At 41.5% G+C, this 24,773-nt stretch overlaps 1 protein-coding gene across 1 annotated transcript in view; it reads left to right on the top strand.

Moving 5' to 3' along the window:
* The first annotated feature begins 317 nt into the window (after positions 1 to 317).
* SLC13A3 (solute carrier family 13 member 3) overlaps positions 318 to 24,773 on the top strand; it is a 44,687-nt gene continuing 20,231 nt past the window's right edge. The window contains exons 1-7 of the mRNA XM_073582412.1: positions 318 to 455; positions 12,507 to 12,772; positions 16,607 to 16,770; positions 18,634 to 18,700; positions 22,598 to 22,783; positions 23,563 to 23,688; positions 23,775 to 23,870. Of these exons, the coding sequence (XP_073438513.1) occupies positions 345 to 455; positions 12,507 to 12,772; positions 16,607 to 16,770; positions 18,634 to 18,700; positions 22,598 to 22,783; positions 23,563 to 23,688; positions 23,775 to 23,870 (1,016 nt within the window). The 5' untranslated portion in view covers positions 318 to 344. The remainder of the gene's footprint in view (positions 456 to 12,506; positions 12,773 to 16,606; positions 16,771 to 18,633; positions 18,701 to 22,597; positions 22,784 to 23,562; positions 23,689 to 23,774; positions 23,871 to 24,773) is intronic.

Consider the following 24,773-nt stretch of genomic DNA (forward strand, 5'->3'; position numbering starts at 1 on the left):
CTCGCTGTGTGTGACGGGGGCTTAACAAAAGTTTTGACCATCTTTATTCTAGGAAAGCTGGGTGACACTGTTTTGGGAGCACTTCATATGACACAGAAAAATGAGGATATTGTGTAACTATTATTTTAAAGCTTATAAGATAACCCATTCCTAGAAATAATTTTCCAAAATAAATAAATAATAAAAAAAACACAATTCCCCTGAGGTCTAGTGCTGGTTGTGTGGTGAAGAGGGAGGTGCGAGGCTCAGGGGTGTGTTACTTGAATTACAAAGTGACACTGGAGTTTCTGTCCACACTAATATAACCAGTGGCTGCAGAGCTGCACCAGCCTCCCCCCTGCACAATGTCTGTCCTTACAGCTGTGGTCAAGAAAATCTGGTGCATTAAGAAGCACATTGTCTTGATTTTGACTCCTGTGATCCTGTGTCCTATCCTCTTGACGCTTCCACCACAGGTAAGGCTGCATTAATTTTCCTTCTGTCCCATAAGAGGTAACTTAAAGAGACCCACATCTGCTAGGAGTATGGGAGAAATGCTGGGAGCAGTGTTGTAGGGTTGTCCACCTAGGATAACCCAATTTTGTCAAGCAGATATCCTGTCACTGGAGGATCCTGGTTTTGGAACCCTTATGGATGACAACTATGGGTGACCATGTGTGTCTGGTTCTTTGCCCTGCGCTCGTACTGGGCTCTAATTAATATAGTAGGACCGCCGTCATCTCTAATTCAATATGCCCTAACATGGAAAATCTCTTTAAAATCCCCAGATTGTAGGGGTCCTGGTAGATTCATCGTATTCCCCTTTAAAGAAGATATAATGAATACATAAAACACCCATATTTTGAGCACACGCGAGCTAAGGCGATGCTAAAACATAACTTTGTAAGGGCACAGTAGCGCGTTTATATTGATTTTATACCTGAATGTCCATTTTGTGTTAGTATTGCGCTGTATAGTAGGCTGCGTTGGTTTTTAACATTGATTGCCAATCTGTAGTCCAGTAATATTAGAGTGGTGGGGGTCCTCGTTATAGGGTCTTCAGCGCTGAATTCACAGACACAGTAACTTTATTAGTTGCTATGCCTGGTAATACAGTTCACTACTGCATCATCTAAAATTGTAATACCAGGTATTCCTAAGGCTAAGACTATGGACCTGTGTTCTCCGGACGCCTTTAAATAGCGTATAGGCCACCAATTTAAAGAACTGGACAACCCTTCTAATAAATATTACAAAAATAGAAGGAAAATGAGTGGCGCATTATTTTGTACTTTGTTTTGCTTCTAATTACGCTTCATCAGGCCCTAATTATAAGTTATAATAAATTAGTAATAAATTAATAAGTAATGATGATACATTAATAATTATCACTAAACTAAGCGGGTCATATACATAAGACAACTGTCGGCCAAACGTTTGATCGACAGACATCTACGTCTCCCGACTCCCCCATTCACATAAGCGCTCGGCTTGGCTGAGAGTTCATTGATTTACAAGGGGGTAGAGAGGAGAAAGATATTGTCACTTCCCCTGAAAACGAGAAGATCAGCCATTGAAATTCCAACTGCCCGGTTCTTGTTACCTTCCATCTAGTGATGAGTGAGTATTCTCGTTGCTTGGGTATTTCCGAGCATGCTCGGGTGTCCTCCGAGTATTGTGGCGTGCTCGGAGATTTAGCTTCTGTCGTCTCAGCTGCATGATTTGCTGCTGCTAGACAGCCTGAATACATGTGGGGATTGCCTGTTTGTTAGGGAATCCACACATGTATTCAGGCTGGCCAGCTGCCGCAAATCATGCAGCTGAGGCGACGAAAACTAAATCTCCGAGCACGCCAAAATACTCGGAGGACACCCGAGCATGCTCGGAAATACGCGAGCAACGAGTATACTCGCTCATCACTACTGCCAACATAATCTGTCGGCATAGTCTGAATGTCCCAATACACATCAGATGGCCAATCCATCCCACCAAAATAGACAGGATTACACAACATGTTTTGTATGTCTATGGGGACCTTTAGTTTACAATTATTTTTATGGTCGAATTGTTAACTTTCATGTGAGTTTATATGGTAAAATTCAGATGAAAAAAATGATGCTCACCTCATAACTTTCTTGCATTTTTCCACTTCCATATAAAAAAGTTTTTGTTTCTATCTTCACCTTGGTTGCATAAAAATCTTGCGTAACACCGATTGGGTAATCAGCTGCCATTTTAATGGCTTATAATTTTGACTCCAGTCTAGACCAGCAGATCTGCGGGCATTAATTGACTTTATTACTGCTCTCCGCACATATGGGTGTCCAAATCCAGTGCAACTAATAAACTGGCTTATTTGACTGGCCATACACCTTTGATGGCTTTTTGTTAAACACATTTTTGTCCGAAAGCTATTTCTCCTGATGTCCTCATACATAGACACCTATGGCTCAAGAGATTGGTTCATATTAGATTTTGATGTTTTTTAGGGTTCAGTCATCCACATGGCTGGTTTTAGAGAAAGTGGGACCCTGGACAAAAGTTTAAAGTGGGGCTCCAAATGCTCACATATTGCACCATCACACAGAAACATTTCAGATGTATTTTCATGCGATCAGTTCAGGCCGTTAAACGAGCGTGATTGACAATATTGAAGATGCTCAACGCTTGTTCTCGAGTTTTTTTACACTGGCTGAGGAAGAATGATAGGGACAGATAGTCCTAAATACAGTATAATGCAGGTCCCATATATTACATATGCAGCCCCCCTCAGTGAGTATAATACAGCCCCTCATAGAGTATACTGCAGTCTCAATCAGAGTATAATGCAGCCCCCCTCATAGAGTATACTGCAGCCCCCTTCAGAATATACTGCAGCCCCCCTCAGAGTATTCTGCAGCCCACCTCTGAGTATACTGCAGCCACACACACACACACACACATATACACTGTAATGCAGTCACACACACAGTATAGTGCTGCCCCCACACAAAGTATAATGCAGCCCTCCTCCACGTACACACAGTATAATGCTGCCCCCCTCCACACACAGTTTAATGCAGCCCCCCACACAATATAATGCAGCCCTCCTCCACACACAGTATAGTGCATCTCCCCATACACAGTATAATGCATCTCTCCACACACAGTATAGCGCATCTCGCACACACTATAGTGCAGCTGCCACACACAGTATAGTGCAGCTCCCCCTCACACAATATAATGCAGCTTCCCCCCACACAGTATAGTGCAGCTCCCTCTTCACACAGTAGAGTGCAGCTCCCCCCACACATAGCATAGTGCAGCTACCCCACACACAGTATATTGCAGCTCTCCCCAAACACACTACATTGCAGCTCCCCCAACACAGTACAGTGCAGCTCCCCCTCACACACAGTACAGTGCAGCTCCCGCAACACAAAGTATAGTGTAGCTCCCCAACACACAGTATAATGCAACCCACACACACACACACACACACTATAATGCAGCACACACCTCACCTCTTCTCCTTGTTTCACACGCAGCTCCAGGCTCTGCTCTGGTCTCATCGACTCCATTGCTGAGTCACAAGCAGAAGGGGAATGATGGGAGAGGGAGTGTCATCTGACGCTCTCTCCTCCATCACTGCTTTCAACTGTCTATGATGCCGATACAGTTGAATGAGTGATGGGGACCCTCGTACAGGCCCCATAGTGGCACTGGCTGGGGGCCCCTGGAGGAGTGGGGGTCCTAGGCAGCTGCCTGGCCTGCCTGCCCCCTTACGCCAGCCCTGGTCATCCATTTGATATAATAGTACAGGCCAGTATATGACCAGGTTCCTCTACCCCTGATGAATGTTGGCCCTACAGAAATCAGCTAATTACCAAAACACCATCTGTTGATAAAGCATTTATCTAAATGAGATGATCCCTTAGCTTGATCCTTCCCCTTTCCACATGATGCTCATGCTCAGATTACTGGTCAGTATGGGAGACACAACCTGCAGTACTTCTTCAATAACATGATGGGGCGAATAAGAGCAGCGCGCACCATGCAGACATTTCTGTCAATCATACCCTAAATAATTCTTAGTATAATCTTGTAAACAGCCCCAAAAATTAAAGTCTCACTGTAAAGCAATAGTAAATTAACCCTTCAAGTAGGCCTCTTCATTGAGCACTCTCTGTTTCCATCCATGAAGTTCCTGACCATCCTCATTAGACTTTGAACTTCTGTCCCAATTTCTTGACTGGCGTGGAGTGTGTTAGCGAACAATACCCCACTTGTATAGATTGCTTCCATCATCAAATTGTTTGGCCATGTTCCCCCTCATTGTAACTCTCCGCAGAGAGCGACGGCGCTGCCAGCTTGTTTCCTCTAAATCCATATTTATGTAATCCAGTGTCAGCAAACGGCTATAATCCAATTTTCTTAATTAACCAGGTTTTAACATGGATTATATCTTATCCTTCCATGGAAATTCTTTGCCTTTGGATACATCTACAGCCTGTAGCTTTTCAGGTGTAATTAGTAGTTTGGATCCTGGTCCAATAGTGAAAGCTCTGAACCCGCGTCATGTTAAATTTGAAGCTTCTGAGCTTGTGAGGGGTGAAAGAATTCTGCCTACCCTAACATGTAGGAATACATATATATTGTATATATATTTTTTAATACTTCTATATGCATTGATTTAACAGTGGAGGATATTTAATTAGTGTTTTATATTATACATAGAATCAACTAGGCCTTGTGCAACCAGTGAAAAGTTCAGTTATTTCCTGTCCACAAGATAGGTGATAACTTACTGATTGGTGGGGGTCCAACTGTTGGGAATTTGTATCTCCATCAGAATGGAGCAGGAGAGCACACGCTCAACCACTGCTTCCTTAATTCCTTATGGTGTGGCCTTTTCTGGCAGCCCCATAAAGAATGACTTGAGTTGGGTCAGACATCTGACCTGTTGCTCCATTTTGTAATGGGTATAAAAGTTCTCCATTGGGGATAAAAATTCCCAATTTTGTCAATCAGTGCAGGTCCCCGTCGTTGGACATCCCTCTTCAGTAAGTTATAGGTAGGGATTGGTGATAACTTGTTTTCACCAGACTTTTAAGAGTAGTTTATGACACATAACAAGTCCTATTTTATGTGTAGATGGGAGCAGGAAATCCTGTTCTATCCTAAAACCTTCATATCTTTGCAAGAATTTAGAGATAAGCTGTGTCATTGTTTATTATGCAAAACTAACCAACACCTCTGGCTGCTGGGAACAGTTTACGGCTTTCATTAAGGGGGTTACTTCAAAGCCTGTCATTGTTTGTTACTTTTTTTGCAGACAAAGGAGGTAAAGTCTGTTTTTATCCTAAGAACATTAACCAATAATCCAATCATCAGCCTGGGAGTTTAGTAATAACCTTTACAGTACCTTTAGGTTGGTCATATAACATCCACATGTTATCAAATGATGAAAAATGGTGTAAAAAGGGGAGAATCAGGGTCAGATTTTTATATGCAACAATAAAAGGCTTTATGTCCATTGATGAATGAGGGTGATGATTCTGAGATTTATGGACATTCATCTGTAATTATCCCAAATGAGAACCAAGGTTATTCATCCTGGCTTTTTATCGGCGGTGGTGATGGTGGATACATTCTAAAGTTCATAACTAAATATCGCTATTCTGTTTCCAATCTCACTTTTATATTGCTTTAATGGCTCCATGTTTTTTAATAGCAAAAAAAACAAACAAAACAAAGCAAAACAAAAACCTCAACCATATGGATTGAAGAATGCTTGACAGCATAACTATATGGGCAGTCTCACACACAAGAGTAGTGGCAGCTAAGGAGCAGGGACTGGCAAGTAGAGTTCAGCAAATATGTTCGGAATCAGTCGCCAAATCTGAATTTGCCATATTTTTAACCTATTCGTGCCGAATTTATGTTTGATGATTGGTTCTGAACATATTCGGTCATTTTTACTCCCATTGGCTCCAAGGACATTCAGCTGTGTTCGGTGAATATTGCAAAAACAATATTTGCCACCGATCATAATCGGAACCAAATTTTGAAAAATTTGCCCAATTCTACTGGAAAGTACTAATGGGCACCATATATTAGGAGAATGGGGTCTTGTCACCCAACAGGCACTCCAGAAAGGAGAATGTGAATCAGACAGGAGGCCTTCTATACCTGTAATTCCACTGTAGATTATGGCTATTGTGAAACATTAGGCATTAAGCAAAAAACCTATTGTAGAGAGCCACGAGCATGCATGACCTCTTTTAGTGCCTATTGACACAGCTTTTTACAAGGATTTAGAACCTGATTTGACTGCAAATTCATATTAAAATAATGCTTCAAATACTCCGTGAATAAGCCTCCATATTGGTTTTACTGGGAAATGTTCAAAATGACATGAAAAACCCAGCACCATATGCACTACAGGACCGTTTCCCATTAAAATCAGTTGTAAACTTATTCAAAAAGTATGTGACGTGCTTTTTTTATGTGGATTTAGGAGCAGAATCTATTTCCATATCCTCATCCAAAATTTGTAACCGTATCATTATTATGCTATTATTATTATTATTATAATATCATTATTATTTTGTGTGAAACAGGCCTTATATAATAGTGCACACCGACCCTCACTTTATATCTGGCTAGCAATCTAATAGAATTGTGCCTACCCCGACCCTATGCAGTACGCCGTTTTGTGGGTGCTTCACTTACATTGAGCTTGGCCAGGCCCGCTCCATAACTATCCTTCTGGCATTATGTATTAGAATTCATCATCTGTCAACTGCTGGTAGCAAAAATTAAGAATACCATATATACGTCCATAAATAATAAGAAAAGAGCCGTTCAGGAAGATATACAGTCATATGTAAAAGTTTGGGCACCCCTATTAATGTTAACCTTTTTTCTTTATAACAATTTTGGTTTTTGCAACAGCTATTTCAGTTTCGTATATCTAATAACTGATGGACTCAGTTATATTTCTGGATTCAAATGAGGTTTATTGTACTAACAGAAAATGTGCAATCTGCATTTAAACAAAATTTGACTGGTGCAAAAGTATGGGCACCCTTATCATTTTCTTGATTTGAACACTCCTAACTACTTTTTACTGACTTCCTGAAGCACTAAATTGGTTTTGTAACCTCATTGAGCTTTGAACTTCATAGCCAGGTGTATCAAATCATGAGAAAAGGTATTTAAAGTGGCCACTTGCAAGTAGTTCTCCTATTTGATTCTCCAATGAAGAGTGGCATCATGGGCTCCTCAAAACAACTCTCAAATGATCTGAAAACAAAGATTATTCAACATAGTTTTTCAGGGGAAGGATACAAAAAGTTGTCTCAGAGATTTAACCTGTCAGTTTCCACTGTGAGGAACATAGTAAGGAAATGGAAGAACACAGGTACAGTTCTTGTTAAGCCCAGAAGTGGCAGGCCAAGAAAAATATCAGAAAGGCAGAGAAGAAGAATGGTGAGAACAGTCAAGGACAATCCACAGACCACCTCCAAAGACCTGCAGCATCATCTTGCTGCAGATGGTGTCACTGTGCATCGGTCAACAATACAGCGCACTTTGCACAAGGAGAAGCTGTATGGGAGAGTGATGCGAAAGAAGCCGTTTCTGCAAGCACGCCACAAACAGAGTCGCCTGAGGTATGCAAAAGCACATTTGGACAAGCCAGTTACATTTTGGAAGAAGGTCCTGTGGACTGATGAAACAAAGATTGAGTTGTTTGGTCATACAAAAAGGCGTTATGCATGCGCTGTATTGTTGACCGATGCACAGTGACACCATCTGCAGCAAGATGATGCTGCAGGTCTTTGGAGGTGGTCTGTGGATTGTCCTTGACTGTTCTCACCATTCTTCTTCTCTGCCTTTCTGATATTTTTCTTGGCCTGCCACTTCTGGGTTTAACAAGAACTGTACCTGTGTTCTTCCATTTCCTTACTATGCTCCTCACAGTGGAAACTGACAGGTTAAATCTCTGAGACAACTTTTTGTATCCTTCCCCTGAAAAGCTATGTTGAATAATCTTTGTTTTCAGATCATTTGAGAGTTGTTTTGAGGAGCCCATGATGCCACTCTTCATAGGAGAATCAAATAGGAGAACTACTTGCAAGTGGCCACTTTAAATACCTTTTCTCATGATTTGATACACCTGGCTATGAAGTTCAAAGCTCAATGAGGTTACAAAACCAATTTAGTGCTTCAGGAAGTCAGTAAAAAGTAGTTAGGAGTGATCAAATCAAGAAAATGATAAGGGTGCCCATACTTTTGCACCGGTCAAATTTTGTTTAAATGCAGATTGCACATTTTCTGTTAGTACAATAAACCTCATTTGAATCCAGAAATATAACTGAGTCCATCAGTTATTAGATATATGAAACTGAAATAGCTATTGCAAAAACCAAAATTGTTATAAAGAAAAAAGGTTAACATTAATAGGGGTGCCCAAACTTTTACATATGACTGTATACATATCAGGAAGATATATATATGTATATATATATATATATATACACACAGTATATATAAACCTATAGAGTATGAAGAAACATGATCCCTAGTATAACAATAATACATTTTGTTCAAACTCCAAAAGCGTTAACATGTAACAATAGGAGATGAATGGACATTAAAATCTACATATACAGACAGAATATAAAAAACACAAGCTCGAGCTCTAGCCCTAACAGCAGTACAAATGGTTTAGGTAAGAACAGCTATATAGGCCTTACGTGTAGGCAATGTTATGGCTGATATCTAACCGCACACCTTGATGCGCGTTTCACTGACACCTGCGGTTTTGTCAGGCTGTAGTCTGTAGTCACTCTATGTGACTGCAGCTTGCTCAATCATGACAGTGTGCGGTGTACACACTATCAAGTTCTCTTGTATTCCCAGCTCCTCTCAATTCACTTCTATTGAGAGAAGTGGAAGAGAATCTAGTCCGGAACGTATTGTCAGTGTGCTAATCGCATACATGTGATCGTGTGACTTCCCACTCACTCCGGGAACACTATGAATTGTGACTGCATGCACACTCCACACTGTCATGATTTGGAAGTCTGCAACAACATAAAGTGATTTCAGACTTTTGTCCCTAGCCCAGAAAACCCCTTTAAATAACTGTCAAGTTGAGCGTTCATGTATTTTCATTGGGGAGAGGGTAGTCAGCAGCTGCCAGACTCCTGTGGGAAGAAAAGGAACGAGCGTTTGAATTCTCTTTCGATCCTTATCTCCTCTAACATACACATTTTAGGGCACCACAAAAATTTAAAGTTTTTATTGTTTTTGGTAGGAGTGGACATATCATTGGCGTAATCAAGAGGTAAAGGGGCTGATTTCTACCTCCAAAGCAGGTGGGGTTGTGCTTTATGGTGAGCTATTGGGCTGCAAAGGGACAATATATTGTTCTTGCACAGGTGCCCTCTTCTGTCTGTGTCTGGCAGTGATGTTTGGGGTCATTTAGACTCTACTCAGTTTAGATCCATGACAAGGGGTCCACTATTGCTCAGTTAAGCCCCCGTTACACACTGCGATATCGCTAGCAATATCGCTGTAAAGTCACCGATTTTGTGACGTTACAGCGATATTACTAGCGATATCGCTGCATGTGATACTTACCTCCGACCGGCTCCCCCGCTGGTAATCGCTGATCGCGCGAGAAGCTCCTGGACCATTCCTCGTCGGCCACTTCTTGCGGCGCTTCCTGCTGTGACGACGAGCGACGCGTGGAGGCGGGCGGGAGGACGCAGGCTCGCCGCGTCTGACAGGTATGTAGCGATACCCGTCCCCTGCGATGTCGCTGGTGAGATCTGCCTGAGTGGCAGCTCACTAGCGACCACCCAGCGATTCACCAGCGATCCTGACCGCGTCATATCGCTGGTCGGGATCGCTGGTGAGTGGCTAGGTGTAACGGTACCCTTAGACCTTGTGTAAATTTTTGTGCATGATGTGCGTGATGTCCAGCCCCAGAGCCCCTACGCACGTTTCGCGCTGGGCTTCATCGGGGGGCATGTCCCCACACCTTTTTGCACATAGCACTTTACTGGAAGGTCCTGTATGAATTCCCCATGTTTTTTGGTATGTACTTCACTTTGGTAGTAACACTAGACGGCCAAGTGTGAGACTCTTCAGCATGGGCATCAGTCTTTATGCAGGTTTTTGGGGCTATGTATTATCAATTTTTGTATCATTGCATTTACCATACATGTGCGATGTATCCATCCCCTCTCTTTTTTAGTGTCATGTCCGACATCTGATCATATGATTGTATTTTGTTATGTACACCTTTTATGCACCTGTACTAATAAAGAGCGAATAATTTTTGATATTATAACCGTCTATGTTTATTGACTCTATGGCGTTATACTCCGTTTTCTATGTAGGTTCATATATTTCTAAGGGAGTTGTCCTTTTGCTTATGCCATTATGAACGTCCTTTTTTCTAGATAGGAAAAAGTATTATGTTCATTGCTATGTTGGATTATGTTAACTTGTGTAAATTTTGCAGCTTTGGTAGTGGAATGGGATAAAGACTTCGGCCAGGTTCACATTGCGTTTAACCAACACATAGCATGATTCATCAGCGCTAGCGGTGACGGAGCCTCAGACGCTGCAGCCCACATCCGCGGCTCCGTCACTAAATGACGGCACATCGTGAACGTGTGCTGCTTTACGGCATGCGTCGCGATGCGCCTGACAATGGAGGGCAATGGCAGCGTTAGCGGACTGCGTTACACCGCGTTATGCAGCGGTGTAACGCAGTCCGTCTAGCGGACTGCCTAAATGCAGTGTGACCCCAGCCTTACATGCAATGAAGAAAATCTGTTATCTCCTTACTCCAAACATTCAGAAGTCCATACGCTTAGAAAAAAGCAGAAATTAGGTTTCACAATAGCGTAAAACAGGAAAGTCCAGCACACAAGTAAAGTTGAGATAAAATTTAAGAGTCCAAGGCCTACAGATCACACTCCTTAAAAACACATGATATGCTAACATCATTGTTATAATCAGTGGGAATCTCCAGTGACAAAACTAACACATTATAATACCAATTAAACAACATGGGAATTAGGAAGAAATAAACTAATACTAAGGGAATAATTCTCACTAGTGATAGAAAACATTCTACCTTGCATCAAACCCTATAACTGTCTCCATTTGAATATGGAAATCCAATAAATCTCTCTTTTGGGAGGTTTATTGAGTACAAATATGATTTAGGGTTGAAATATTGGTAAGTATGTGTAGATGTTGTCAACCACCTTTTCTAGTGTGCTGAATGGCAAATTAAGATCTATTACACAACTGTAAAGGGCATGTCACACTAAGCGATATCGCTAGCAATATTGCTATAACTTGTGACGTTATAGCGATATTGCTAGCGATATCGCTGTGTCTGATACTTACCTACGACCCGCTCCCCCGCTGGTTATCGCTGATCACGCAAGAACGTCCTGGACTGTTTCTCGTCGTCAGCTTCCTGCTGGGCTTCCTGTGGAGAGACGAGCGACGAGCGTGGACGCGGGCGGGAGGACGTCAGGATCGCCTAGTGTGACAGGTAAGTAGCGACCCCCGACCCCAGCGATGTCGCTAGTGAGATCTGCCTGTGTGGCAGCTCACTAGCGACCACTTAGTGATGTACCAGCGATCCTGACCGCGTCATATCGCTGGTCGGGATCGCTGGTACATCGCTAAGTGTGACAGTACCTTAAGGGTAAGCAGATTTGACTTTCAGGGGTCTGGAAAACGGTGCCTGGAGTGGGGTTATGGTTATGGCAGCAGCCATATTGGTTGTCGCTAGAGTTGAGCCAAACAATGTGCAGGACCCCAGCCCAGGGGTCATATCGGCAGTCTGTGGCCGTCGGATCAGAGCGATGCTAACCTCCTACTCCCTCCGGCATCCCTTCTAATAGACTATAGACCTTGCGATACAATTACGCTATAGAGTGACATAAACATGATTTTGCACCAGGCCAACACTCAGAAGAGGTTCTGATCCTGCAGCCATGGGCTACTAATGTGGCCATTGGACCAAGGACTTGTGAATCTCAACTACTTGTTTTTCATCTAAGAGAAGATATTAAAGGGAACTAGCCGGTTTTATTACCCCCCCCCCAACTAATCTAATATGTGTTAGGTCACTGTAATGCAAATTAAATCTGCATCTTTGTTTTTTCAGACCTTTATTCATTATTATTAGTGATGAGCGAGTATACTCGTTGCTCGGGTTTTCCTGAGCATGTTCGGGTGACCTCCGAGTATTTTGGCGTGTTCGGAGATTTCGTTTTCGTCGCCTCAGCTGCATGATTTAGCTGGCCAGGTTTAAATGTCAGTAGGTTGTGATTGGTATCGCACAGTGAGTCAGTCTGCAAGGAAACAGGACTAAGGTGCAATGCTGGGCAGATTATAAAGGAGCTGCCCTATTTCTAATATCATAAAACTAATATCTTAGGTTATAATGATGTCACTTGTTCTCCACAATGAATATAACTATGATTTTCTGGTTGTATTTGCAGGAAGGAAAATGCCTTTATGTGGTCTTGCTCATGGCCTTATATTGGTGCACAGAAGCGCTGCCTTTGGCTGTTACCGCTATGCTGCCAATAGTACTATTCCCTTTCATGGGAATCCTGCCCTCCAGCAAAGTCTGTCCCCAATACTTCCTGGATACAAACTTTCTATTCCTTAGTGGACTTCTTATGGCGGCTGCTATTGAACAGTGGAATCTGCACAGAAGAATTGCCTTGAAAGTGCTTATGTTTGTGGGAGTTCAGCCTGCTCGGTAAGAGCTGTCTTTTACAAATACTGTATGTGATTATGTCTATAAGGGGCTGTATTATAGTTAAATAATTGTACATAGGGCGTAGTATTATAGTACTTACTCTGTATACAGTGGGTACGGAAAGTATTCATACCCCTTTAAATTTGTCACTCTTTTTTGTATTTACCAAATGGCTGCAGTGAAACAAAGTTCATTTTTTCTCATTAATGTACACTCTGCACCCCATCTTGACTGAAAAAAACAGAAATGTAGAAATGTTTGCAAATTTATTAAAAAAGAAAAACTGAAATATTACATGGTCATAAGTATTCATACCCCTTGCTCAGACACTCATATTTAAGTTACATGCTGTCCATTTCCTTGTGATCCTCCTTGAGATGGTTCTACTCCTTCATTGGAGTCCAGCTGTGTTTAATTAAACTGATATGACTTGATTTGTAAAGGCACACACCTGTCTATATAAGACCTCACAGCTCATAGTGCATGTCAGACCAAATGAGAATCATGAGGTCAAAGGAACTGGCCATGGAGCTCATAAACAGAACTGTGGCAAGGCACAGATCTGGCCAAGGTTACAAAAGAATTTCTGCAGTACTCAAAGCTCCTAAGAGCACAGTGGCCTCCATAATCCTTAACTGGAAGAAGTTTGGGACCACCAGGAGTCTTCCTAGACCTGGCCATCCAGCCAAACTGAGCAATCATGTGAGTAGAACCTTGATGAGAGAGGTAAAGAAGAACCCGAAGATCACTGTGGCTGAGCTCTACAGATGCAGTAGGGAGATGGGAGAAAGTTCAACAAAGTAGACTATCACTGCAGCCCTCCACCAGTCGGGCCTTTGTGGCAGAGTGGCCCGACGGAAGCCTCTCCTCAGTGCTAGACATATGAAAGCCTGCATAGAGTTTGCTAAAAAACACATGAAGGACTCCCAGACTATGAGAAATAAGATTCTCTGGTCTAATGAGGCGAAGATTGGACTTTTTGGTGATAATTCTAAGCGGTATGTGTGGTGAAAACCAGGCACTGCTCATCACCTGCCCAATACAATCCCAGCAGTGAAACATGGTGGTGGCAGCATCATTCTATGGGGGTGTTTTTCAGCTACAGGGACAGGACGACTGGTTGCAATTGAAGGAAACATGAAAGCGGCCAAGTACAGAGATATCCTGGATGAAAACCTCTTCCAGAATGCTCTGGACTTCAGACTTGGCCGAAGGTTCACCTTCCAACAAGACAATGACCCCAAGCACACAGCTAAAATAACAAAGGTGAGGCCCAGAGCCCTGACCTAAACCCAATTAAGCATCTCTGAAGAGACCTGAAAAAGGCTGTCCACCAACATTCACCATCCAATCTGACGGAACTGGAGAGGATCTGCAAGGAAGAATGGCAGAGAATCCTCAAATCCAGGTGTGAAAAACTTGTTGCATCATTTCCAAAAAGACTCATGGCTGTACTAGCTCAAAAGGGTGCTTCTACTCAATATTGAGCAAAGGGTCTGAATACTTATGACCATGTGATATTACAGTTTTTCTTTTTTAATAAATTTGCAAACATTTCTACATTTCTGCTATCTTTTCAGTCAAGATGGGGTGCAGAGTGTACATTAATGAGAAAAAATGAACTTTTTTGAATTTACCAAATGGCTGTAATGAAACAAAGAGTGAAAAATTTAACGTGGTCTGAATACTTTTCATACCTACTGTACAGTGGCATGTAAAAGTTTGGGCACCTCTGGTCAAAATTATTGTCATTGTGAACAGTTAAGCAAGTTGCAGGTGAAATGATCTCTAAAAGGGCGAAAGTTAAAAATGAGATGTTTCCATTGTATTTTAGACTAAAAAAAAAATATTGTCATCTTTTACATTTTAAAAACTCCAAAATGCAAAATGGTGCAAAAGTTTTGGCACCCTTGAAGATTTATGTGCTCAGATAGCTTTACCCAAGATTTAAGATCTTAATTAGCCTGTTAGGGTTATGGCTTGTTCACTATCATTGTTAGAAAGTCCAGGTGATGCAAATTTCCCAGCTTTATAAAAACCTAGCCTCCTCTAACCTTTTGGCATTTTCAAGTTGCCATTTCCTCAGTTTGAAATGTAATTAAGAAATGGCAGTTAACAAGAATAATGGAGGTTAAGATAAGGTCTGGAAGACCAAGCGAAATTTCAGTGAGAGTTGTTTGCAGGATTGCTAGAGAGACAAATCAGAACCCCCGCCGTTTGACTGCAAAAGACCTTCAGAAAGATTTAGCAAACTCTGGAGTTGTAGTACCTTGTTTTACTGTTCAGATACACTTAGTTATATTCATGCAGATAGAGGACAGTATTATAGTAGTTATATTCTTGTATATAGGGGCAGTATTATAGTAGTTATATGCTCCCCAGACTTACCAATGTCTTCTTTCACTTCTTGTGGGATAACAGGGTGAATGTGGTAAGGAGAAACATTGTCTGTCTCCCTCATAAGGATGGTGGTCTCTCATGCCTTGTCCGGAACTCTTCTTTAATCTTTTGTTTCTTCTGAAGAATTTTTCATTTTGTAAGAATTCAGAGAAGGTGCCATGGTCTTGTTTGTTTAAGAACCAGATCCAGCAGTTTGTGTCTGTGTGGTCAGTAGGGGACCCCATCAAGAGAATCTCAGGATGACTAAAGAATAATGTTTCTTGGTATGGTGTCCACATAATAAGTAAGGTCGTCAGATGGAGGATCTTGTACGATGATGTCAAGCAGCTTAGTAGGAAAGAGCTGTATAGGAATGTCCTTTCATCTCACTTCAGTGTCCAGGTACAACTGAGGGGCGCTCCGAGTCTGGATGTAAAACAGGCTGCAAAAAATGTGCTAGACCCCAGAGTTCCCCCTCATATGAGAGACATAGCGTGGCTGGCGCTCTATGGTAAAATGTATGTTAGAGATAATCTAAAGTGCAGGAATGTATCAGACAGATCCTGTCCCAGAGAAGAGTGCCCCCATATACTGGAGACGATGGGCCATCTGCTGTTGGAGAGCCCCTTCAGTATGCAGGTATGGGAGTCTGTGTCCTTGTCCCTAAAGTTACCTCACCTAGTGGGACAGTCGTATGGTCAGCTGCTGTTCGTAGATTTCCAACCTGAGCTCAGGGCGTATAACAGAAGCTCTCTGTATATAATAAATGTGGTGACCATCTACCATCTGTGGTGTGCGCGGTGATGCCTGCTCATCAATAAGGAAGTCCTGTCCTGTGACACTTAGGTATAAGATCCTAGAAAATCTCAAGGCTGTATATAAGAAGGATATAAAGAGGAACCCAGCTAATGTGGCCTGGAGGAACATCCATGTATCGGGATTTGTCAATGTTTGCTAATGCTATTGTGTAAGTGATGTAACAACACAATATTTATCTCCTTTACTATTTATTGCTTTGAGATTTTAATGTAATATTTTTGTAACATATGCTTGCCAGTTTGTAAATAAAAAGATCATTATAGTAGTTATAGTCTTGTATATAGGGGCAATATTACAGTAGTTATATTCTGGTTATTCTTGTATATAGTGGGACAGTATAATACTAGTTATATTATTGTACATAAGGGACAGTATTATAGTTGTTATATTCTTCCTCTTAGGAGGCAGTGTTACAGAAGTCATTTTCTTGTTCATAGGAGGCACAGATACTGTGTACGCAAAACAGTCTATCTTTAATCAAGATAATTGCTGATTTATTTTACATTTTTAGAAATGGTGCAGCGCTAAAGTTTGACTTTAATAGTGGACATACCCTTTAAGTCTACATTAATCTAATCCATTAAATAGATTGTTCCTAACACCCAACAGAGTAAATATACTTTTCTTTCATTCCAGGCTTATACTAGGCATGATGATAACAACAGCGTTCTTATCCATGTGGTTGAGTAACACTGCATCCACAGCAATGATGCTTCCTATTGCGAACGCCATTCTTAAGAGTCTGTTTGGTGAAACATTTAGCAGGGAGAATGCTATGAAAAGCCACGACAACACCCCAGGTAATTTTTGGTGGATGACAGGAAAAAACATTACGGATAGCTCCCTAAGACCACTAGGCCTAAATAAATAGAGTTCCAATTTCTAATGGAGGTTCTGATACACCCATTGACCTGGACACCAGTATTTGTTGCACATAATGTAACCAGGTTTTCAATATTCGGACGTGAACAAGCAGCAAGCAGTGATCTTATATAATGAGCAGCTAAAACACGATTGAAAGGAGAATGCCGCATAACATTATGATTAAAAGGATGGTCTGGGAATTTAACACTTGTGGACCACCAACCTTATGCAGTGGTCTGGACCCATAATCAAATAATCATGGCCTAAGGTAGTCCGCCAATGTTGAATTCTCTAAGTGCTGTGGCCTTTTTGTTCTAAGCCAGGGACTAATTGGATTTTTGCCCATGGATGTCAAATGTGCCCACCGCTGCAAAGCCATTGTCAGGTCATTGCAATAAGATAAGAGGACAAGAAGATGGAAATATTTCTAAATTTTTTTTTTTTGTTATGAAGAGTCACTTTAATGTAAGCTAAGAACAGGACTTGCCTATAAGTTTTGATCAAAGTCCCCTGTACTGTTCTCTATGTTGTTAATGGACAATCTGGAGGATAGACCTTTAAACCTAAAGGAAATAAACTCACTTCTTTTTAAAGAGCACTTATCAACAGTCTGTGGCTGCCATTTTTATTTCATAAAGGAGTTGGTAGCTCCAGATTAGTGATTTTACTAAATAGAAGTTATTGCCAAAAGTGCTCATAGGTAGCCCTAATATACCCCGAAAAAGCTCCACTTTTTAGCAAAGGTAATAACCTGGGTTGCAGATTCTACAACTCTGCGCAGCCCCACACAGGGTCCTAAATCCCACCCCTTGCATGAACACAGCACTACAAACTACTTACATTACCAAGCAAGTACTGATTAGACATACTCAAAGAAAGGTACACCACCTAGGGTATTAATGCACATGTGATGTCACGGCAGTGTACACATGGAAACCAATGGGGGACAACTCGGAAAATTAGAATAAAAACAGCAAAAAAAATGAAATGATGTCCAATAATAGCAAATTTTACTCAAGTGAGTGTGAATGAATATAAAAAAGGAGCAGGAAAACAATGCCAAAAGGGGCACAACACAGGGGACATAGAATGATAAAAATGAAGTAAATACTAGGGCATGTGAAGATAAGCAAAATTAAGTATCTTACATGAGGCATACCCAAAGTGCCAGTGCATAAAAGTGCAAAAAATACTCAATAATATAAATATATATATAAAAATATAAAAAGACTTGATGAAAATGAATAAAGTGCCAATGCAACCAATATAGTAACTGTGCAGCAATTATTAAATAGCAAGATCACAATGGATTCAGTGCAATAATGAGAGCAAAAAATACATTAATAAGTCACATAGGGGTTAAAAGGTAAAGAGGAGTGAAGTGCTTTGTGCAGTACCTCATGTGGCGATGGAGTCCCCCGGGATGCGCCCACCCCAACGCGCGTTTTGGCATTGCTTTTGTCAGCTATTATTGGACATCATTTTGTTTTTTTCGTTGTTTTTATTCAAGCAATTACTGTGCAGAAACTGCTTGTTAAAGAAGCACTACTATCAAAGTTTTTATCCTTTTAATATATTGCAATCATCATATTATATAGCACTGTGCACCTACAATTGCTCATTTTGCCTTTCTACCCAGCTAATTCTTCTCTTTTCCCTGCTCTAGTAAATCTCTTTTCCCTACATGAATCATTCCCCTGTTTATATCCTATGTAACCTAAGAGAACATATGAAGATGTGTAGATAAATGATAAATTATTGCATGCCACAGATGTATTTTTCTTTTCATTATTATACAGCTACATTACAGGAGAATGGTTTACACCAAGTCCCTACAGAACTGCAGCTGCTCACCTGCATTGAAGAGTAAGTAATTTATTCATAGCTGTCAGCAGTCTGGATTTTTGAAAAATATTTAGGCTGAGTTCACACATGGCGTTTTTTTCGCATTTCAGCGGTGGTTTTAACAGCGCGATTTTGCCGCGAAAACGCAAAAAATAAGCATCCCATGCATTCCTATGGGATTCCGCAATGCTGTGCTAATGCTGCGGTTTTTACCGCGGCGGAATCGCTTCACGGTAAAAAACGCAGCATGCTCATTAATTTAGCGGAATCGCGGCGATCCCGCACCCATAGGAATGCATTGTTCTGCTTACTTTCCGCATGTGGCTGTGCACACCATGCGAAAAGTAAGCAGAACAATTGCGGATGGTACCCACGGTCCGGAGGAGGGGAGACTGTCCTCCGGGCTTTGGGTACCATATCCCTGTAAAAAATAGAATTTAAAATAAAAAATATTGTTATTCTCACCTTCCGACGTCCCGCGCATCCTTCCCGCCTCTCTCCACGCTCCCGTTCCCAGTAATCCTTTGCGAAAATGCCGGCGATGACGTCCGTTCTCGCGGGATCGCAAAGTCTCGCGGTCATTCGCGCGACGTCATTGCGAATAACCACGAGACGTCGCGATCCCGCGAGAACGGACGTCATCGCGGGCATTTTCGCTAAGGATTACTGGGAACGAGAGCAAAAGAGAATATACAGACATTACAGCAGAAGATCACAAATGATTCTTCTTGTGAGGAAAAACATTGATTAAAAACAGGCAGGGAAATGTTTTACCTTGCAGAAAGAATCAGCTGTGACCCCAGGCTGTCCTGTGTGTGTCCTCTCTTTTGCTTCCTCCCCTGCCCAGGAGCTGTGGTATGATCAGAGCATGTCCCTGTACAGTCAGACACGGCCATTACACAGTACACAGCAGGGACACACTTATAAGATTATCTCAGCACAGGAACATTTTATTTAATCACATCCAATTATGGAACTTAATATTATTCCAAGATCTATTGCTTAAAATCAACTTTTTCTCATGGGACAACCCATTTTAAGCAGTTAAAAGAAGAAACAAAAGACATAACATGTGCACAGCAAGTCATTTTGACATTGCGGTGCATATGTACATTATTTTTTCAAGCGCTCTTTTCAGGCTGGTTCCTGGCAGAATCTGCCTGAAAAAAACATTGTGTGCACATACCCTAGCACAGAAAATGGCAATCACTTAATTTCAGGGTTGCCAACTGTCCAGATATTCCTAAACAGTTAAACAAAATGTTATAAATCTGTCCATAAAAAAAATAAATCAAGTCGGAAACAAAACAAAGCTTCGGGTAATTTATCCCAAAGTTGTCACAAACAGCAGTAGTCTATATAAGTATATCAGAACTTTAACATCAAAATTTAACCAATGTGGACCCAAATCATAGAATAGCCGCCATCAACAGAGGACTCAAAGTTAAACAGGAGAATTCTAGTACATTGTAACAGTGCCTGCAGCTGTGTATCGCGGGGTGCCTGTGTAAACAATGAAAGGGATGTGGCTCCTACATTCTGTTGCTCGTCGGGGGTCTCTGAGCACCCACCAATCAAACATTGATGGCTTACACAGGTGCAGGGCTTATTGCAAAAGAGAGGTCGACCACTTGGTAACAAGTCATGCAGCTGTGTGAGGATTGCCAAGACAGATGTTTCTATTCAATGAAAGTCAGCAGATTTTTTTTAATATGGGGGAAGAATAAAAAGTAAAATAAAATATCAATAACTTTTCAACCTATGGTAAACGATTAAAGTAATATTCTCATCATAGATATTTATAGCCAATTGTAAGACATCTCAAAAATATCTGATATACAGTATATCCGAAAGGATTGTTGTGGTGGAGTAAGCTAGCACCATGTTTTCTATGGGCTTCTGTGGCACCCCTGAGGGTTCAGTCGCCACAGAGGTACTGCACCTCCTCCTGAGGTGTAGTATCCCACTCTCCAGGTAAGGTGGAGACGCCTGACCACACTCCAACACCTGCACCCAGCACAGACACTTTAGAATAGCAGAGCACCCTTTATGGCAGCTGCTTTGATTCATGAAGGGTGCTGGTAAGCGGGTGGAGCTTAGACTGCATAAGAGAGCGGGAGAAGATTAGGAAAGGATTAGTGAGTGAAAGAAGATCCCCGGAGAGGGATGGAGTGAAAGCAAGTGCTGCAGCAGACTCCTGTGATCTGGAGCTGTTGGCACAGGAAAGAGCAAGAGAAAGCCTAATTCTTCAAAAGGAAGATAGATTAGTATGGAACGTGGGGAGAAGAGAACTGAGGACAAGGGTGAGAGCAGAGCCCTTCCCTAAGTTAAAGCGCATGGTACGGAGTCCAGTATCCAAAGTTGTGTGGATTCTGATGGTCCTGCAGCAGAAACCGGAGGAATAGAAGTTGTCACCACTTTATTCCCACCCAAGACTCGGGGGCACAATAGCAACGTGTGTGAGCCGGGACCTGAGAGTAGGAAGTCCCCGAAGCAGGCTACAGCTATCTGCCGTACGAGTCGAGTTCCAAGTAACATCTAGAAGGAGGAACTTGAGTTTAATTCACAACTACAAGTACTTCAGTTTAAGGGCTAGTGAGGAGACGTTCAGGAAAGGCATATGTTGGAGGAGTGCTGGAAAGGTGTACTCAATCTTGCCTGGGAGTTGGCTGAGCAACTGACTCGGAGGACACGGCACCGAAGTGGGCATCTGTATGCGCAACAGACTGTGAGTAAAGCCTTGGAACTACATTCCACTGTGTCCTCCACTTATTTCTGCACCACGTTCCCCGCACTACTGCATCCTTCGCTCTACACTACCTCACCATCTACCAACTCTCTTCATCTGCCCTGGGACTACAGCTTTACCTGTGGGGAGCTTCAACATCATTGCTGCACCACACCATCTGTCCCAGAGAAGCAACCCTGCAGCGCTGGTCAAACTGACCAGAAACCACAAGTGGCGTCATGAATCATCTCAATAACTTTATCCCCATGACTCTACTCCTTTTACATTGACTGCCTGAGACCACAGACCGGGTCCCTGCCACTGTGACATCTCCCATTGAAATCAACGGGCCCGGCACCGAGTACCCCACGGCCTCTGGGGGCGAGTCATTTCCCTATTGTGTTTGTCTGTTGATTTAAAGGTAATGTGTCATCAGGAAATGACCTGTTGTTTAAATCAGATTTATATGATAAATGTAGTTTTTAAACATTAAAAAACAGAAAAAATAAACACAAATCTTGAAATTCTTACTCTGGCCAGTAGTCCTAATCTGATCTGATCTAATCTGAGCAAAGGTCACTGTGGATGGAGGGGGAGTAGGTGAGCTGTGACCATCACTTATTGGGAATGGTGGATCCTGTATTATCAGTTGCTAAGAGACTGCTGAAAAGTTTTCTGTACAGAACAGGGAGTGTAGTAAGTCTAGTATGTGGTTTAGTGACCAGTGTTAAAATGTAAGATGGAAAATTAAAAACTATTATATTTTTCTGGAAAAATAAATTTTGCCTAAAAAACTAATTTAAACAATATATTATTCTTCGATGAGACATTCCCTCTAAAAGTAGAAACTAGTGATGTGTATTTTTCTTATCATGTTGGTGGTTCTGAGAGTAAATGCAGCAGGGACAGTTCTATAGACTCTAGATATAGATCTTATGCCTATCCTTTTTTTTATAGAGGCTATAGAGCTTTTTCATCACTCATTTATCCACTTGCCAGTTGTTTGTCAGCCAAGCCAATGACTAATGCCATTTTTGTACCCATATAATCAGCATACTGAGATAGATGGTAAACTATTGGTAAGATTCATGCAGCCTCCATATTTCTTGTTGCGTTTGTATACTTCTGTCCTCCTACCACAAAGTTTTGTGAACTTGACTAATAAAATCTATATGTCATCATTTCTAAAGCAAAGAAGCCCAAGATAAGGTGGACATACCCACTGAGAATCATGCGGACATGGAGAAAGAGCGTGAATATCAAACCAGGATCTGGAAGGCGTTTCTTATCTCTATCCCATACTCAGCCAGTATTGGAGGAACCGCCACCCTCACTGGGACGGCACCAAACCTCATTCTTCTTGGACAACTGAGAAGGTGTTGTATATGCAATAATTCTTAAAGGGAAGCGATCATCGGAATATGGCTTATTGTTAAAATTAGGTTTTGGTGTTAAAGAGAACGTGACAGCATGATTTTGTGATTTAAAGCAAAGACATGGCTGTAATAGTGGTGTAATACAAATTACATAGATACCTTTGTTGAAGAAATCCACTTTGTGGTTCTGCTTTATTCACAATTTGACATTTTCTGCTAATGTGATTTTGGGGTACAGAGGCCAGACTGTACACTGGGTTTTCTCCTCCCTGTGTCTCCGCCAGCCTCCTGTCTGTTATTCCGCGGCCCCTCCACCTGCCTCTGGTCTGTGAATGTCAGGTCCTGTTGAGATTTCAATGATAGGAGGCAGGGATTTTACAGATAGCAGGCAGGCACAGGTGCCGGAGAGTCACAGACTGGATGCAGGCGGATGGGCCTGGGAATCATAGACAGGGAGGAGAAGACCCAGCGCACAGTCCGGCCCCTGTGCACCCAAATCTAATTATCAGAAAACTTCAAATGGTGAATAAAGAAGAACCACAAAGCCGATTTCTTCCCCAAAGGTATCAATGTAATCAGTATTACTGCACCATTACAGCCATGTATATACTTTACATTACAAAATCGTGCTGACTGGTTCTCTTGAAATTTTTTCTTTTTTATAATCTTTTTCAATGTTTTTTTTTCTTTACACATCCCAGTCTCTATTAAAATAAAAATAGAACTTTGCAATTTTAAAACTAACTAGGAAAACCTAAACTTTATTTTCTTCTTTACAGTTTTTTCCCGGCTTGCGATGTGATCAATTTTGGCTCCTGGTTCGTCTTTGCTTGCCCGCTGATGATTTTATTCCTTATTCTCAGTTGGTTATGGATCTCGATTTTACATGGAGCTATCAGCTTAAGGTATGCTGCAAATCTTTGCAGTTAACACATCCTTTAAATAATTTAACAAAAAAAAAAAATGATGTCATTTTCCATTTACCTATCAGCTGCAGAAAGAAGGAGAAGTCGGAGGTTAGGTCAGATGCAGAAGCCAAAGCAAAGGAAGTAGTAAGGGAAGATTATCGTAAACTCGGACCCATTATGTGAGTATAAAAAAGCAAAAGTTCCAAAATGCGCCCCAGTTATTATACAGCTTTCTTTCACCTGAAAAAAAAGTTTAGCTTGGTGGTCCTTCCCCTCACTGTAAAACATATACTGTACTTTATATTAATAATTTCTCTGTGTACCCAGAGAAAACATTACTATGAAGAATGTATTTTACCTGTCCAATGACCAATGGCTATACAATAGTCAATAGTGCTAACCCCATGTCATAGCACCACCCATATAACATACAGTGGTGAAAATAAGTGTTTGATACACTGCAGATAATGCAAGTTTTCCCCACTTACACAGAATGGAGAGGTCTGTCATTTTTATAGTACAGATCCTTCAACTTGTGAGAGAGAAAATCTAAAAAATAAAAACAGAAAATTACATTGTATGATTTTTAAATAATTTTATTTGCATATTATTGCATGAAATAAGTATCTGATCACCTACCAACCAACAAGAGTTCTGACTCTCACAGACCGGATAGTTTTTCTTTAAGAAGCCCTCCTACTCTGCGCTCATTACCTGTATTCTTTGCACTTATTTGAATTCTGTACATATATAAAAGATACCTGTCCACACACTCAATCACACTCCAACCTCTCCACCATGGCCAAGGCCAAAGACCAAAAAGGTGTCTAAGGATACCAGGGACAAAATTGTGGACATGCACAAAGCTGGGATAGGCTATAGGACAATAAGCGAGAAGCTTAGTGAGAAGGCATCAACTGTAGGTGCAATTATTAGAAAATGGAAGAAACGCAAGATGACTGTCAATCTTTCTTGGTCTGGGTCTTCATGCAGGATCTCGCTTCATGGGGTAAGGATGATACTGAAAAGAGTCAGGAATCAGCCCAGAACTACACGGGAGGACCTGGTCAATGACCTGAAGA

This window comes from Dendrobates tinctorius, unplaced genomic scaffold (assembly GCF_039654945.1).
Source record: "Dendrobates tinctorius isolate UK_male_01 unplaced genomic scaffold, ASM3965494v1 ptg000071l, whole genome shotgun sequence".
Taxonomy (NCBI): domain Eukaryota; kingdom Metazoa; phylum Chordata; class Amphibia; order Anura; family Dendrobatidae; genus Dendrobates; species Dendrobates tinctorius.